General features: G+C 53.7%; 5 protein-coding genes across 5 annotated transcripts; all 5 read right to left on the bottom strand.

Moving 5' to 3' along the window:
* Positions 1 to 1,931: 1,931 nt before the first annotated feature.
* Positions 1,932 to 3,722, bottom strand: J4E92_000725 (uncharacterized protein; the record flags this gene model as incomplete). Its single annotated transcript, XM_051492140.1, has 1 exon — positions 1,932 to 3,722. The coding sequence occupies one exon, from the start codon at positions 3,720 to 3,722 to the stop codon at positions 1,932 to 1,934; it is 1,791 nt and encodes a 596-aa protein (XP_051357652.1).
* A 1,334-nt stretch (positions 3,723 to 5,056) lies between these two features.
* J4E92_000724 (uncharacterized protein) lies at positions 5,057 to 6,765 on the bottom strand (the record flags this gene model as incomplete). Its single annotated transcript, XM_051492139.1, has 3 exons — positions 5,057 to 5,706; positions 5,757 to 6,395; positions 6,603 to 6,765. The coding sequence occupies 3 exons, from the start codon at positions 6,763 to 6,765 to the stop codon at positions 5,057 to 5,059; spliced, it is 1,452 nt and encodes a 483-aa protein (XP_051357651.1).
* A 2,779-nt stretch (positions 6,766 to 9,544) lies between these two features.
* J4E92_000723 (uncharacterized protein) lies at positions 9,545 to 11,004 on the bottom strand (the record flags this gene model as incomplete). Its single annotated transcript, XM_051492138.1, has 3 exons — positions 9,545 to 10,053; positions 10,133 to 10,799; positions 10,852 to 11,004. 3 exons carry the CDS (start codon positions 11,002 to 11,004, stop codon positions 9,545 to 9,547), a joined length of 1,329 nt encoding a protein of 442 aa, XP_051357650.1.
* Positions 11,005 to 11,690: 686 nt separating this feature from the next.
* Positions 11,691 to 12,830, bottom strand: J4E92_000722 (uncharacterized protein; the record flags this gene model as incomplete). The annotated part of the gene is made up of 1 exon (XM_051492137.1): positions 11,691 to 12,830. One exon carries the CDS (start codon positions 12,828 to 12,830, stop codon positions 11,691 to 11,693), a length of 1,140 nt encoding a protein of 379 aa, XP_051357649.1.
* A 498-nt stretch (positions 12,831 to 13,328) lies between these two features.
* Positions 13,329 to 14,739, bottom strand: GEL1_1 (beta-glucanosyltransferase; the record flags this gene model as incomplete). Its single annotated transcript, XM_051492136.1, has 2 exons — positions 13,329 to 14,518; positions 14,571 to 14,739. The coding sequence occupies 2 exons, from the start codon at positions 14,737 to 14,739 to the stop codon at positions 13,329 to 13,331; spliced, it is 1,359 nt and encodes a 452-aa protein (XP_051357648.1).
* Between the last annotated feature and the right edge of the window lie 344 nt (positions 14,740 to 15,083).

Genomic DNA, 15,083 nt, shown 5'->3' with positions numbered 1-15,083 from the left:
ATTCTGGGCTTCGTACGCCCAAGGCTGGAACGACCACGAGGGGAGATCCACGCAGAATCTTCAGAGGCCAGATGTCCAGGCTTGTGATCATCACCCTGCCCTCCAATCGAAAATGTGCAATTAATCTAAGCAAATGACAGAGGCTGCGACCCACGAAAGATGATCTTCACGCTGCATTATCTGCCTGTCAAATTAGAAGCGGCTGCCTATTTGACATGTTCGAATCGAAGATGTGGTTCTTTATTTTCGAGTATGTTCGATCCCCTGGCCGAATTTCCGATGCCGCTACCCTGCGTCTAGACCCTTCCTGCCAGATTCGCATCTCAATTTTCCCATTCGCATCATCGCTCTGAGACCGAGCGCGCACAACACATCGCGACTCCGTATGAGGATCGAAACCACCTCCCTTTGACGGCTCTAGCCCTCTTACAACCGCGCCTAATGGACGTCATGTCAACCCGCAGATCTGCATCCACGTTGACGGGTTTGACCACCCCACAACGCTTCCTAGCTAGAGCCCCATGATGCTGCTCGCTACGTTTTCACGACAACGCAGGGAGGTGCGGCTGTTTGCGCGTTTTGTGGGCTATGATGCCGCTCGTGGAGTTGCGGCTTGCATCACCATGGATGCCAAACCTCCAGTGGAACTGTCCCGGGAAGTAACGTCAATCCGGAACATGTGCCGAGTTCATCGTCATCGGCACTGACTGATGTTTCGCGTCGAGCTTAGCTCTGAACGAGTCAAGGGCATGCGAGTGACGCAAGAAGCCTTCCCTTCCAGCTCGCTGCTACAGCAACTGTCACTTCGGGAACTCAGCTCGAGCCTGTTCAATATTGCCTTAGGATTCTTCGAGACTCCTACCCGTCAATACAGCGCTGACCACCCCCCGTTGTTCAGATGTGATGTCATGTCGCTTATTTTTGAAAACGGTGGCAGGACAGTCGTTCTCGAAATAGATCGGCATCGAAAACGATCGACAAACACACCACCACATCTGATGCCCTTGACAGACCTCGTCATCAGGCGAGGTTCCCGCTTCGCCAGAGCAGCCGCAGCGCCGTACCCACTTACGGCATGACATAGCCGCTGGGTCTTGAGGACAGAAAGCCACTCAGACATGACATAACCGCACAGTTACTGGGATTAGGGACATGAGCAAGGTGCATGACGCTGCTGCATCGAGATCCCTCTGCCAGGGATAATGCAAGCCACCAAATTGTTTTGCGCAACGCAAAGGTGGGTTTGCGTAACTGTACAGGACTGCGAATGACGCACCACGAGCAAGTCTGATGAACGGTGTGTAACAGGGAGCGATCGAGCCTCTGTTGCTGCTCCCACAGTGTTGTTGGAAGGAACTCTTCAGTTTTTGGTCGTTGCAACCAGCCATGCCCCAATTCCCCTTGGGCAGAAAAGATGTACCGACCCGGTGTCATGGCCATAGTCAATCTGGGAACGTCACATACACATGTCCAGCTAAGACAAGATCACACTGAGCACTCTGTCAAGCCGCTGGCACTACACGCCTACGCTGAAGTCCGCAACGCCCGATACCCGCAAACGTACCTTTAGGACACGATGTCCGCTTCCCAACGATCCTGCCTCTCGATACATCGCAGCGTTGCTCAGCAACACGTCGACCGAATCTTACGATCGCATTACGGCCTATCTCATCGGATCATAACACATAGCCACGTTCAGGTGCTGCTTACATGCAGCTACCCGTTGTGTGGAGGGTAGAAGAGTGTATTGCAGACATGGCTATGTACAAGCTATAACACAGTACACATGAAACTGTTAGCAGGTTTGGTGAAGACATTCATCACTGGTTTATATATGCCACATATGGGCGTTGATACTGCGAATAAACCTGGTCGTTCGTGAACGATACCAGGAAGTCATTCGTGGTTATATCCTCTGTTTCAACCTCGCTTCAAGCAGCAACAACATTGCTCGTCTTCTTCTTCGCTTCAAGCGTCTCCTCTCTCCACTTAGCCACTTCTTCTATCGCTTTACCTGGATCCATCTTGTGCATCAGCAGATAGCCCTGGACCTCCGCCGGCGAGAAAACCTTCTCCGGCAATGCATCAGCAAACTGCTGTGCCATCTCCGCTAGCTTACCCGGTTCCACAACGGCCGCGATAGACTTGTTAGGAAGGACAATGTCGCCGAGCTTGTCTTTCTTCGCTTCCCGTGTAGGTATATGGTTTTTCGTTGTGACTTTGGATGCCTGAGTAGCGTCGGGTGTGGGGTTATCGTTGCTGAACATGCGCATGTAGGTGTCGCGCATCTGGTCGCGTGTGGCGAGCGTGAAACCAATCTGCATATCGACGCGACCTGGTCGGGTCAAGGCGTCGTCCAGCTTCTCTGGGGTGTTGGTGGTCATGATGAGCACGTGGCCCTCGTGAGAAGCGGCACCATCGATGACGTTGAGAAGTCCGCTCAGACTGATCGCTCCTTGGGCTCCTCCGGGGGCTTCTTTTGAGGCCGCCTTAGATTTGGATGGTTGTTCTTTGCCTTCCTCCTGCGCAGGCCTTTCAAGAGACTCTGGAGCAGAAGCCAGCGATATGACACTCTGTGGTGCATTTTGTATTTCAACTTTGAGTCCTTCAGTAATGGATTTAGTATCCTCCTTGGCCACAACCGAAGGCGGAAGACCTTCACGCCTAATACCCGCAGCATCAATATCTTCAAGGAGAAGAACACATCGGCTAGGTAGGTCATTGAACAGACTGCTTAGCGCAGACTCGGAGATTCCGTCGTTGAGCGAAAGACAGTATATGTTCAATCCGAAAATGCCGGCCAGAGCGAATGACAGTGAGGTCTTACCCGTCCCCGGAGGTCCATGAAAGAGATAGCCACGGCGATGGGGGATTCCACGTGCCGCATACCAACGCGCTGTAGCGGGATTGAGATATTCATTAATATCTCCAAGAATTGTGGCTTTCTGCTGTAGGTCCAAGGACACAGTACTCAGTGGTCGCGATGGACGTCTAGACTGGCGTTTCCAGTACCGCTCGCCGCCGCCTTGCTTCTGCGCAGGCGCTTGGTAGATTGTCGTAGTCGTACTAGCTTTGTTAAGGCTCCACCTCTTGACAAACACGAGGAGTTCCTTGATTGGCACCGCATTCCTACCCACACATGTGATGATAATCTCCTCGTCGTAATCCCTGACTTTTCCATTGTCCTTCTTCTTGACCCGCGCAAAACTGAACCATCTTCCTTCGTGTTGGAAATCGTAATCACCGTAATTAGGTTGGTACACTGGCGGTATATTACCCGACCACTTCTCGTAGTTGAAGATCCCATGTTCATCCAACACGTTGTCGTCACCGTCTACGTTTTCGACTTCACCGATCCGCCGCGTAGCTGCAGTCAGATGTCTGCTAGACGTCGTCATGCGCTGCACTGCTATCCAGCTCATGACATGGTCGAACAAGATGTCGGCTTCATCGATGGCGATGGATGATGAGTAATATGTGTAGAACCATTCGCGTATCTTGCTACAGGTAAAGACGCCTCCATAGTACACGCCGAAGATGCCTAGCCAGATTGTCACAAATATTCCGATGTCGAATCCAAGGTAGCGGGACGTTAGATGCGCGATAGTGCTGTAGCCTGGAATAAACAACTCTAGAACGGTCGACGGGATGCTGCCGCTGGTAATGTTGCTGCCAGTAGAGTTGAACTCCGACACAATGGCCTGGAAGCGCGAGAAGTCCATCGCACAGTAAGTGTATGGGTGTTTTTGTCCTGGGTTGTTGAGCTTTGTGGAAAGACAATAGAGCTGTAGGTCGCTCGTGCTTTTATAGTAGAGGGATTCTAGGTGCGTGGAAGGAAGCCTAGAAGGCAGTAGTCATGGCTAGGTAGTGCGCTCTCTGCGACGTAGATAGTGAATACAACGAAAGAGGAAGGCTTCAATCTGTGGAAATAAATCTTAGTCAAGCCCACAAAACCGTGCTAGTTTGCTAAGATAGGAGCAAATGCTTGTTACGTGTAGGGGGATTGGTTCACTCGATAGCGATACTGCAGCGGATACGTGTACAGAAGTCAGCTCCCCGCGGTTGATTCTCATGTCTCGTACCGGACAACGCATCGTGTTTCAAGATTTTTCGGTGACCGAACGGTGATGCTGGACATGTTGCTCGGACAACACTACGTAAATGACCATTACCAGAAGCTGGTCATCTCGATTTGCATGAATCGTGGATAATTACAAAGTTGTCGACGCAGTTGCAAGGCACTGGATGCAAACGATGTTCCGTTATACGTTGGTGCCAATCTATTCGTACCCAGTGCATCATGAGTAGACAAAGATATATGTCTGTGGTTGAATACTGCGAGTCGTACCTAGTGACGACGTAGCCGAGCGAGTGAGGCCGACGTTGATACATGAGGAGGCTCGAACGAATGATCAAGTCGCATTGACCTTGGGGAACAAGAGGATAGGTAGATGCATGGCAGACATGTACGTACCTTTGCGCATTGAATGCTCAAGTAACAGTCATAAACAAGTATCAAGTCGAGACAGCACCACAGACCCAACAGGCAAAGGTCAATCGACTCACCAACGCACACACTACAAGGCATAGATCAGACACACGTCGTCATAACAAAGCAAAAAACAGATTCAATGGTATCGTGCGCAAATCTACATCTCTCCTTTGTTTCTAAGATCCACTTTCTTTCTTGTCCCTACAAGGGGGCACAAGCTGTGATCTGGCTCAGCCTTCCTACAGCCTTCCCCAAACACACACCAACCCAACAGTTTCAAAACAGAATGGTACAGAAAGGTAAAGGGAATCAGACAAAGAAAAAGGTTTTTGCCCTCGCCATAGCTATGTGTCTTGCCAAGTGATGTCAATCCGCGCGAACCCCGGCTGCCCCCAATGGAGGGCCGAGAGGAAGGGATGCTAGAAGCTAGGCAGGAGGGACCAAGTGTCTCCTCTATTGTCGTCGTGTGCTGTCGTAGAAGAACGCCGATGTGCATGCAAGAACCGTTTATGCTTTGGGTTGCTTATCGTCAAAGTCTTTTTTGTTTCATTGAAAAGTAAAGACTTAGTTGCGGCCCATGTGACCGTGGTCGCGGCGGTGCTTGTGTGCGTGTCGGCGGCGGTCAGCACCAACAGTGGTGGTGACGACAACCTCAACAATGGCAACCTCGTACACGACACCGTCCTTGGTGTAGGTAGAGGTGGACACAATTTCGTCGTCCTTCAGGGCGTTGGCAATGTCGGCAATGGGGGTGACGACAGGCGCAGCGTAGTCGGCCATGGAGGAGGAAGAGGAGGACTTGGTGACCATGGAGGAAGGGCTCTCGACGTTGTAGACAGAGATACCGCCGCCACCGAGGGAGTGGGCAGGAGCGTAGGACTGAGTAGGGACAGGGGCAGAAGCAGAAGAGGAGATGGGCTTGACGGGCTCCTCGTCGTCCTTGTCGCCTCCCTCGAGGGGAGAGGCGTACTCGGGTCCGTATTGAACCTTGACGTTACCGCAGAGGCCGTTGGAAGGACCAGCGCAGTCGTCGATGTCGAGAATCTTGGGCATGTCCTGGATCTTGCACATGGCTTGCTCGGCCTGGGTCTGGAGGCTTCCGGCGAAGACAGGGCAGTCCTCAACGCGACCAGAGAGGTTGGTGCAGGTCTCGACAGCTTGTTGAAGGGTATCGATGTTCCAGCCGTTGATGAAATCAGCGTGGTATCCGTAGGCTGAGTCTAGTTAGTAATTGGCTCGTAAGGAGGCTCGCATGTGAACTTACCAGTGGGGTCACCGTTGGAGAATGTGAATTGACCAGGCATGCCCTTGAACTTGTTGGTGTTCCAGATGGTCTCGTAGAAGAGCGTAGGGTAGCGCTTGTTGTAACCTTCAGGGCACTCGCCACCGTCGACCATGTTGGGGTAGGCCATGTGGCTCTTGTGGTCAGGCGCGGTCGCATCACCGTTGCCGCACGAGGGGAACATGATCTCAGCACGGATACCGTCAGCGCAGTTCTCGTCCATGTACTCCTTGTCAGGGAGGAAGTGACGGTAGCGCGAGCCCTCGGGGGCCCTGCCGTAGTTCATGCAGTTCATGCCAATGGCCTTCTGGCCGAGAGACAGCTGAGTCATGTCGTCCGCAGTCCAGGAAGAGGTTGGCGGGTCAGGAACGGGACCGGTGAAGTTGCGGAGACGTGTGTCACCAGCGAGCATCTGGAAGCCCTCGGGGAAAGCCTCCAGGTTGTCGCCGATGAGAAGGTAGTATGCGAGCATACCACCGATCTGGGGAACGATCTCGGTCTTGCCATTCTCGTGGACGAAGTGGAGGGAAGGGGTCCAGTAGGCGGACTTGTCGTCGTCGAACTGGCACGAGGTGCACTCCGACTTACGGAGCATGTCATAGGTGGTCGTCTCGGCGAAGTCTGTCGGCTGTTAGCAAACTGTATTATTCGCGAAACAGCCCCTGCGTCAGGCGCCCATATGGAGAGTCGTTGCATGAATGATTCGCGTGGACCTTGTCATCTTGGGGTCCCCTTGTTTGGACGTTCCCTGACAGATCCAGAACACATGCTCACTCATCATACGCCTTGCCAAGGGGGCCGAAGCAGGAGGGGGCGGTCTTCACTTACTGCTTCCACCGTGGATGGTGTGGCTGTGAGAGGAAGCGGTTCCCTCGTCGACGATGGGGTCGAGACGCGCAAGCGCAGTGCGGTCGGTACAGGGCATGCGCCAGAAGGCGCTGGCAGTGCCGGAGAGGACGGCCGCCGCGTAGAAGGGTGCGAAAGACTTCATGGTTGAATGGTCGGTCGACTTGAATTGGGAGGGGAGTCGGTGGTTGAGTAGTCTTGCGAGAAGGTCGGTTGTTGAGACAAGGTGAGTGCTTTTTTCACTGTATTGGTCGGAGGGGATTCGAAGTCGCTTCCGGGTAGGTTGACGAAGTGAATAACTCAGGCGCCAGGACTCTCCTGCGCTTCAAGAAGATAGACCTGGAAAGGAGTGTAGCGTTGTCACGAAGACAACTAGTTGGAAGGGTAGCGAATGTTGCTGGCGGTGCCAAAGGAGTGACAGGGCGAAGGAAAGGACGCAGTAAAAGAAGGACGGGAGAGATGGGGAAACGGGCGGTTATCACGCTGGAACGGTGCTAGAGGCTTCTTTTAGGGGAGATGAAGGCATACTTTGGTTTAGCGAGGTGAAACCCTAGATTAGTACGTGGAGCATGGGACGTCCTGGGAGCGTGCTGCCATGCTCTCGTTGGACCGTGAGGCGCTGCGCACCGGCCGCTAGTCCAGGAACAGTAAGCTGAAACATGTCAGTTAGGGGATCCTTCACATGGATAAGCTGAGTACCGGCCGGCAGCCTTGCTGGGCCAAATGAATCGGGCACGCTGAGGAGCCGCATTGTGTGGAGGCGGCGCTGGTGATGGTGGTGATCGTGAAGCATCCGCGCCGCTCCCGTCGTCGACGCTGCTGCTCCAACGTCTCATGTCCAAGGCGATCTACTCCACCGTCGCGCACCTGGCTCATCTGCGTATTCGGTAGGTAGTCGCACGTAACACCGGCCGGCGTGCCACAATGAGGCCGGATCATCGCTTGCTGTCGTCTTTGTTTGGTATAGGTAGTCTGGGTACCTGAATTGGCGGCAAGCCGTGGCCCGTTGCAGCATCGCAATCTCACAGGCCGCCGCTCCCACTGGCAGACGGTCCCGAAGTGCTGCACCGGCGGCGGCGACATCATGGCGACCCACTGAAATGGCACATCGCAATTGCAATGCGGGTGTCGGCAGTGGCGTCTATGTCATCGCGATAAACCTCCTTTTCTTTTACGATAGGGGCGGCTGATCTCTGGCCACCTGCTGTTCTGCGGCTGTTTGCACCACGCCAAAACAACGCTGCCACTGCTGGCCCCCTCTCTGTAGTAGTCGGTGAGCAGCTGTCTGCCTCCATTCGCGCGGGACCCCGGGACAGCGAGATTGCGCCAACTGGCTCCAACCGGCGCGGCAATAACGCGGCGAAGCGTAACTCTCGTTCGCCATTTCGCTACTCTGCTTGGTTGCTTGGTGGTGACTTGTCACGACACGGCGTCCTGCCTGTGGTCCGAAAGCAGCCTCCTCGTGCGGCACAGCAGTCGCACAACCTTCTTCACGACCTCGCTATTCACGAGCGCACGCCGTGGTTGGACGCAAGGCATAAGCGCCACGCCCCTCGCCTCGTGTGCTGTAATTCCCGCCCCGGCTCCATACAGCCTATCGATAGTGAATTTTCGTTCCTGCAGTAGCGCTCACCACGGCGTCATGTGCTGCGCCTGGCTAAACTATCTCCTGTTCTGTGATTTGCCGGTGCTATTCTCGCGCCCTCATGCGAAGCTGATCCTCTTCTCAGCCTCCCTGAGTCAGGACATGAGACGAAAACACACCAACTACTCGGTGGGACTGTGGGACGAGAATAGTGCAGGAACTATATTCGTGCTCGTATAGTTGAGCACTATGCCAGCAGGAGCAATCACTACACCAGCAGGAGCAGGCACTATACCGGCAGGAGCAAGGCACTACACCTGCAAGAGCTGAGCGCAGCGCCCCTCCTTCACTCAGGGACATCGCAGCAGCACGAGCGAGGCTGCTCCAAGATTAACCTGTCACTCGTCTCACACCTCCCCTCCTGTCCTCGCCTACAAACACAACACTGCCCTCAAACCCAGATCCTTGATGACATTCTCAGGCAGATATGTAAAACACGCCTTCGCTCAGGTACCCCGCCTCTCCTATTGGCCAAACCCCCATAGTATGTCCGAAAACGTTTCAAGGCATGAATTTCTGGAACAAAGTCAAACTCATGCTACCCTCGACTTGCGTTGGGGGTTGTGCGAGGCAAGGATCAGCATGTGTAACTCCACCGTCATGTCTGCCGGATGTGCTAAGATTTGTCACCCAAGGCACGCAGATCAAGCAAGGAAAGCTGTGTATCGATAGGGCACCCCTCGATGATGATCCACGAGTCCTGCGCCCGATTGTTCCACAGATAGTGTGACTAACTACGTTGCTCCTTGCTGCTACCTGCGCCGCCGCCACATGCCTTGCCCGAGCCGCGGATCTGCGACACCTGGGGAAGACTATCTGGTATACACCAAGGGGAGAAGGGATGTGTGCATGGGCGGCCCGCACAGCACATCACTCACTGTACCATCGCATGTCGCCTTTCTCTCACGTCCACGCTGGTTTGCATTGACCGTGGATCCCCAGGCAGGAAGCGGTCTTTCAATATTATTTTGGTTCGATCGATCGATCCGACGTAGCGTATACTGCCCTGTGAGATGAGCTCGGGCTGGCCTAGGAGAACGTTGCATCCGAAGACGTGCTTCCCTTCCGTTGACGGTTGCACTGACAATGCGCTTCATATGTCATTCAAATATATGCTTCATGTAGGGCTGCTGTGATGAAAGGAGGGGAAGACGTCATTTTCAAAGCAAATCGCTAGGGCCGTGCCGCGAGGGGCAGACATAGCATCCGTTCTACTCTATCCAGTGTCGCGATGCACATCTCTATCTTCCTGCAAGTGATCATCCACCCTCCTACCCCATCACAACTTAGCCCCATCTCTCAACGGAATCTTCTCCCAAGCTTCCGCAAATCCACAACTCCTCACCCAATGCGGCTCACCCGCCTCCACACTATCCACAGCCATATGCCCCAACTTCCTCCACATATCCCCTTGAACCAGCACTCCTTCTTTCCCCTCCCATTTCTTGCACACAGCCTCGGCATTTGCAATTGCCCTCACAAGCTTGCAGGCATGCCCATCATCCTCCACATTATTCACCCTCTTGATAACTTCGTCCATACCGCTATCCTTCGTGGGCGCGTAGTCGGTAATTTCATCCACGAGGAGAGTTGGACAGCCGCGCGAAACGTACATTGTGATATCCATCCAGATCTTCCATTCTAGAAGTCGGCGTTGGATCGCTGGGGAGAAGGAGGAAGAGGGAGAAAGGAAGGCGGAGAAGAAGATACTCGAGTTAAGGCAGTGGATGAAGTAGAAGTCGAATTTGACTTGATGGGGTGGGCGTTGCGCAGCGGCGGTGTAGTATACTGTTGTTGGGTTGTGTTAGTGTGATGTTGATGGAACAATATGGAACAGAATGGGGAAGGAGAAGGACTGCTAACGTACCCACGGCGTTGATCATCTCAGCAGTCTTTTCTTCTAGTTCTTCTTCTTTGACAGTATACTGAGTCGCATACTTGATCATCTCTTCAGGCGCTCTCTTGATGATTCCATCTCGAATCTTGTTTCCATCGTCCCAGTGCGCGGCCTTGCTCAACTTGTCGTCTTTCCTGCATTCCTCCAGTATCTGCACGATTGTCTTCCTGGGTCCGTCTTTGCTTCTGCTTTCTTTAGCAGCCTTTTCGCACCCAAAGAACAGCGATGCTATCCAGTTATCGTGTACGGCGGCCTGCGCTAGCGCCTCCGCAATAATGGCGGGCTGCTGGAACTCGATGCCAAATCCAAGATGTATGATGGGGTGCAGAAACCCAGCAAACATGCGCGCCAGCATATCGTCTGCAAGTTCAGTTTCAGCAAATAGGAGCTCCTGCAGTACGCTTTGCCACCCGCTCTTGTCAATCTCTTGTTGGAAGTAGACAAGGAAGTCGTGGTAGTATTTTTCTTGCCCGAGGTATGACTTGAAGCGCTCGGGCTCATGCATGTCATTGACGATGGCCTTTTCCAGTGGTTCCGATGGGCGTTGATAGGATACATTTGCGTCGTATGCCTTTTGGAGTTCTTCTGGCGAAGCGTTGAGCGCGAACAGAGTGAGGAGATGATGGGCGATGTGGTTCTGAATGTACTGGTAAGCCTGGAAACTTACAGACATCAATCAGAGAACCTACATGGAATCCACTCTGATTGAAGAAGATGTGATGCTTCTCGTGGTTGACTTGCAAAAGCTGGCTCGCCTTTTCTGCGCTCTCAGCCTTGAGTCCTTTGACATAGAACTGGGGCTTCTGCGAAGCCTCGAGATGAATCTTTGAACCGGTAGCCATGGCTCTCAGTGAATGCGCACGGCCGCGTTCTTGTAAGCGTGGAATATGATTGTATGCTGAAGATGAATAGAAGCTCAGTTTGTGGATGGTCGACAATGCGCGTGCAGTTTGTGCGAACATCTACAAGAGAGCTGTTCAGCCTGCCTCAAGGTCCACGTATGTAGTAGGGCGATTTACAAGTCTTGGATGTTGCATCCTTATATGTTTAGATGTCGTAAATATGGGAACCGCAAAGTCGGAGTTGCAATGCGATGGCTATGACGTTTGTGGGGAACCCTGTCTCGCCTCTGGGTCCACCCCTCCGTTGCGGACCTCCGCTCAACGTAGAAATGTCAGCTCGGATCTTTCGGTGCTTACGCAACGCGAGGTTACGAAAACAGTTCAATTTCCCCGCAATTGTTCCTAATGCTTTAGTTGCCAAGATCGTACAAGTATAGGTGCTTGGATGATTCAGATTGGACACGTCAAACATCCTCTTATCGTTGGTAAATGTTCACAGGTGGCTGCATTGTCGAAGGGAAATATTTTCATTCCAGTACAAAATCCACGTATACGGCTCTTACGTGCGCTCAGTCTTGTGGGTATAACTCCTAATGCCTACCCAAACACCCTGCTATGCATCATATCATGAAACGTTATCCTCTACTTATAAGGCAAACACTCGTGCTCTCGCCGCGAGGCAACAATCATCCCGAGTATTTCTTGGCCTCCATACCCTCAGGTGGTTCGGGGGTTATGGTCTTGTTGCCAACGTTACTCCAGTCGGTACTAAGGACTGTGCCGCCGCTTTCCGAGTAGCTCTTCATCATAGCTCGTTGCTGCTCGGGGGTGGCGCCGCTGTACAGCTGCTTGAAGAAGTGTGATGTCTCGTCGCCCTCAATCTCGTCTTTGTCGTCGAGATCGTTCACCACGACCTTATCCCAATTCTTCGCACCTGACTTGGAGGACGTTGGGTATGCAGGGGCGGTGTCTTTGGCTGTGCGGACGGGCATAGAAATAGTGGATGCTTCAGCAGAGCCAACGTCGCCGTCGGGTTGCTCAAGATCATGCCATTTCAGCCCCGTGGTTGCCTTGCGCATTGTTATCTCCAACTTGGTGGGTGTGACTCGGTATTTCGATTGTGAAGGGTCGATCTTTTCGTATAGAGGGTCGGCGCTGTAGCTGTAATCCGACGAGTCGGCAGTGGGGAATGCGACAGACACGGATCTCTCCTCGAATTCTACGCTGACGTTGTCTTTGGCCACACCCTTGGCCATGATTGTGAGGGTAACGGTTTCGGGCGACTGGTACCAATCGGTCTTGATTTTGTCTTTCGGGGTTGGGGCGACAGGCTTCGGGGCCTGGGACGGGGTGGGCTGCTCGGCCTTCGCTGGGGCGGCAGAGACTGGTGCGCTGGGCACATCGACCTCCGGAGTCTCCTTGACGGTGACCTTCCTCATCTCGGCGTCTTCTGGTACATCCTTCAACTTTGTTGCAACCTTGGACTCCCAAATGGGCAGCATCTTGTCCTTCTCGTCAAGGCCCTTTACGATTTTCAGCAGATGGTCGGCATCTGCATATCTTCCGAGGTGGAACAGCGCGACGGCGCGTCGGAACTGGGCGTCCTTGATGAGCTCGCGCGAGCCGCGTTTCTTTGCGAGGACAACGGCGAGTTCGGCATCGCTGAGGGATTCGGCGTATTTGGCAGTGCGCTGGTAGGCTGTCGCGCGGCCGATGTAGTACTTGACGGCCGTGGTGTTGACTGCGAGAGCCTTGGTGTAGTGTTCAATCGCTTCCTCGGGTTTGCTTGCGCTGAGAGCAGCGTCGCCTTTGCGGGCGTCGTCCATGGCGGGCTAAGGTATGTCTAGTTGAGCGAAAGAATAGGCGTGGAAGCAATGTAAAGCGGGGTAAGAGGTGCGACGGCCTTTATAGAGGCTTGCTCTCGAATGCTGGTGAAAGTAGTTGGTCTTGGTACAATCACAACCATGGAAGCTTCCATTGCTGCCTTCGAAACCAGGGTCCACGCCGCTAGCCTCTCTGCATCGCATCCATGGATCCACATTGGTGGGGTCATGTTTGACAGGCACACTTCGCCAACGCCAGCAAACATCAACTAGTCGACATTCACTTTCAGAAGTCAGACCAATTATTCGAGGAGCGAGCAGCATGTTCATGTATGTATGTATTACTACACAAAAGACCCCGCATCTGTGACGACCGAGGTATATACAATGCCGACTATGGCAGTCAAAAACTCCAGAAACAAGTAAAACGATTCTTCTACATCTATCCCATATGCAGCTCACAGAAAGACACAAGCTTTACACATCTCAGCAACGAGCCACCTAGAATACAATGGCGGCACCGAAGAGAGCGCTGGCAGCGATCATTGCGACGAAACGGAGGGGTACGTCGAGACCAGCAGCAGCACCCTCGGGGTTGCCAGCACCGCCGCTGGAGCCAGGAGTGGGCGAGCGAGTGGGGCTTCCAGATCCGGGGGTAGCAGTAGACTCGCTGGGTTCACCAGAGAAGTGCGAGCCATCGCCCTCAAGACCAGGACCCTCACCGGCACCTTCATCCATGAACGCCATAGCCTTGCTGGGAATGGCAGGGAGCGTGGTGCCCTCGACTTGCCACTCGTCAGACTCGGAAGGGCACTCAGAGGCCTCGCCGTTCTCCTTGAAGCCACCAGCGCCGGAGGGGTTAGCAGTCTTCTTGTAAGCCTCAGCGAGGCGCTCGAAGTCCTCGTTGGGCGAGATTTTGCCATCGTCGCCGACCTCGACAAGACCGTAACCGTTGGGCTCAACAGTGTATTCGTAAGCGAGACCACCAGAGTAGACGCCGGTCATGTTGGTGGAGTAGAGAGCCTCGATCTCGCCCCACTGGCGGGTGTTGGTGATGCAGCCAAACTCAGACAGGAAGATGGGCTTGCTGTAGTCCTCGTAGGTCTTGACCTTCTGGTCCCATCCAGACTGGGTGAAAGACGAGGGATCGCACCAGGAGTAGTCGTTGAAGGCAAAGAAGTCGGAGCGCTCATCGTCAGTACCGCAGTTGAAGTAGAGAGCCTGGAACTCGATGTTCTCGGAAACATCGGCGGCAGAGTATCCGACGGGAATGACACGGTTGTGCCTGTTGGAGATGTACTGCTTCATGTCACGAGTGACAGCCTTGATGTAAGGAGCAGCGTTGGTGTTGTTCTTCGCGTTGATGACCTCGTTTCCGGAAAAGAAGAGGAGCAGGTTGTTGTAGTCGGCAAAGGCGTCGATGGTGGCAAAGACGGACTGGAGGTACACATCGTTGTACGAGCGGTGGAGGGTGTCCTCGTTCTCACGGTTGAGAGAGTAGTCGGGCGTATTGGCATCGAGCGCCAGGTAGATACCAGCGTCGTCGAGCATCTTCATACCCTCATCGTGGTTCTTTGAGTTGTCGATGGTGTAGATACGGACAGTGTTGATGCCGAGCGACTTGAAGTTCTCGACATCGCGTGCGAGACCCTCGAGGTCGAGCAGAGGGTCTTGTGCGTCGGCGGCACCACCTAAACACTGTTAGTACCGTGGTTTTTTATTCCTTGTGACACAAAGACGGACCTGGCTGGTAGGCAACGCCGCGGACGTAGAAACGCTCATCGCCGGCGAAGAAGGCATTGCCCTTGACGGTGACCGGTGGCAGCTTTCCCTTTGACTGACGGGCGACGACGCTGGCAAAGGCGGGAGCAATAGCGGCTCCCAAGATGGAGAAGACGACAGAGGTCTTCATGACGGGCGCAGGAGAAGAGGTAGAATTAAAAGGCAAATAGAAGAGCGATTGGAAGTCTAACGAGTGACTGGTAAAGTAGGAAAGGTAATTCTCACACAAAGGGCATGCAAACGTCGAGGCGGAAGCCGGGCTAGCGACAGTATTTGAAGCGGCAACAGAGCAATTTCTTGGTTACCCCCGAGTGCTACATGTGGAACTTGCCAACCCTCATGGGTTGTCTGGCGCTGCTGCGCGCCAAGTCGATGGGTGTTGGCGGGCGCGCAGGAATCGCGGAGACCAAGCAGCCAAGTCCATAGTCATGAATTAGCAGAAGCCCGCCGAGCCTTGGTCAGGGGCAATAAGCC

The sequence above is a fragment of the Alternaria infectoria genome (genome assembly GCF_024043175.1).
Source record: "Alternaria infectoria strain BMP 0036 chromosome Unknown scaffold_1, whole genome shotgun sequence".
Lineage (NCBI taxonomy): Eukaryota > Fungi > Ascomycota > Dothideomycetes > Pleosporales > Pleosporaceae > Alternaria > Alternaria infectoria.
Note: the sequence above shows the minus strand (reverse complement) of the source record. Positions and strands in the feature narration are given on the sequence as shown.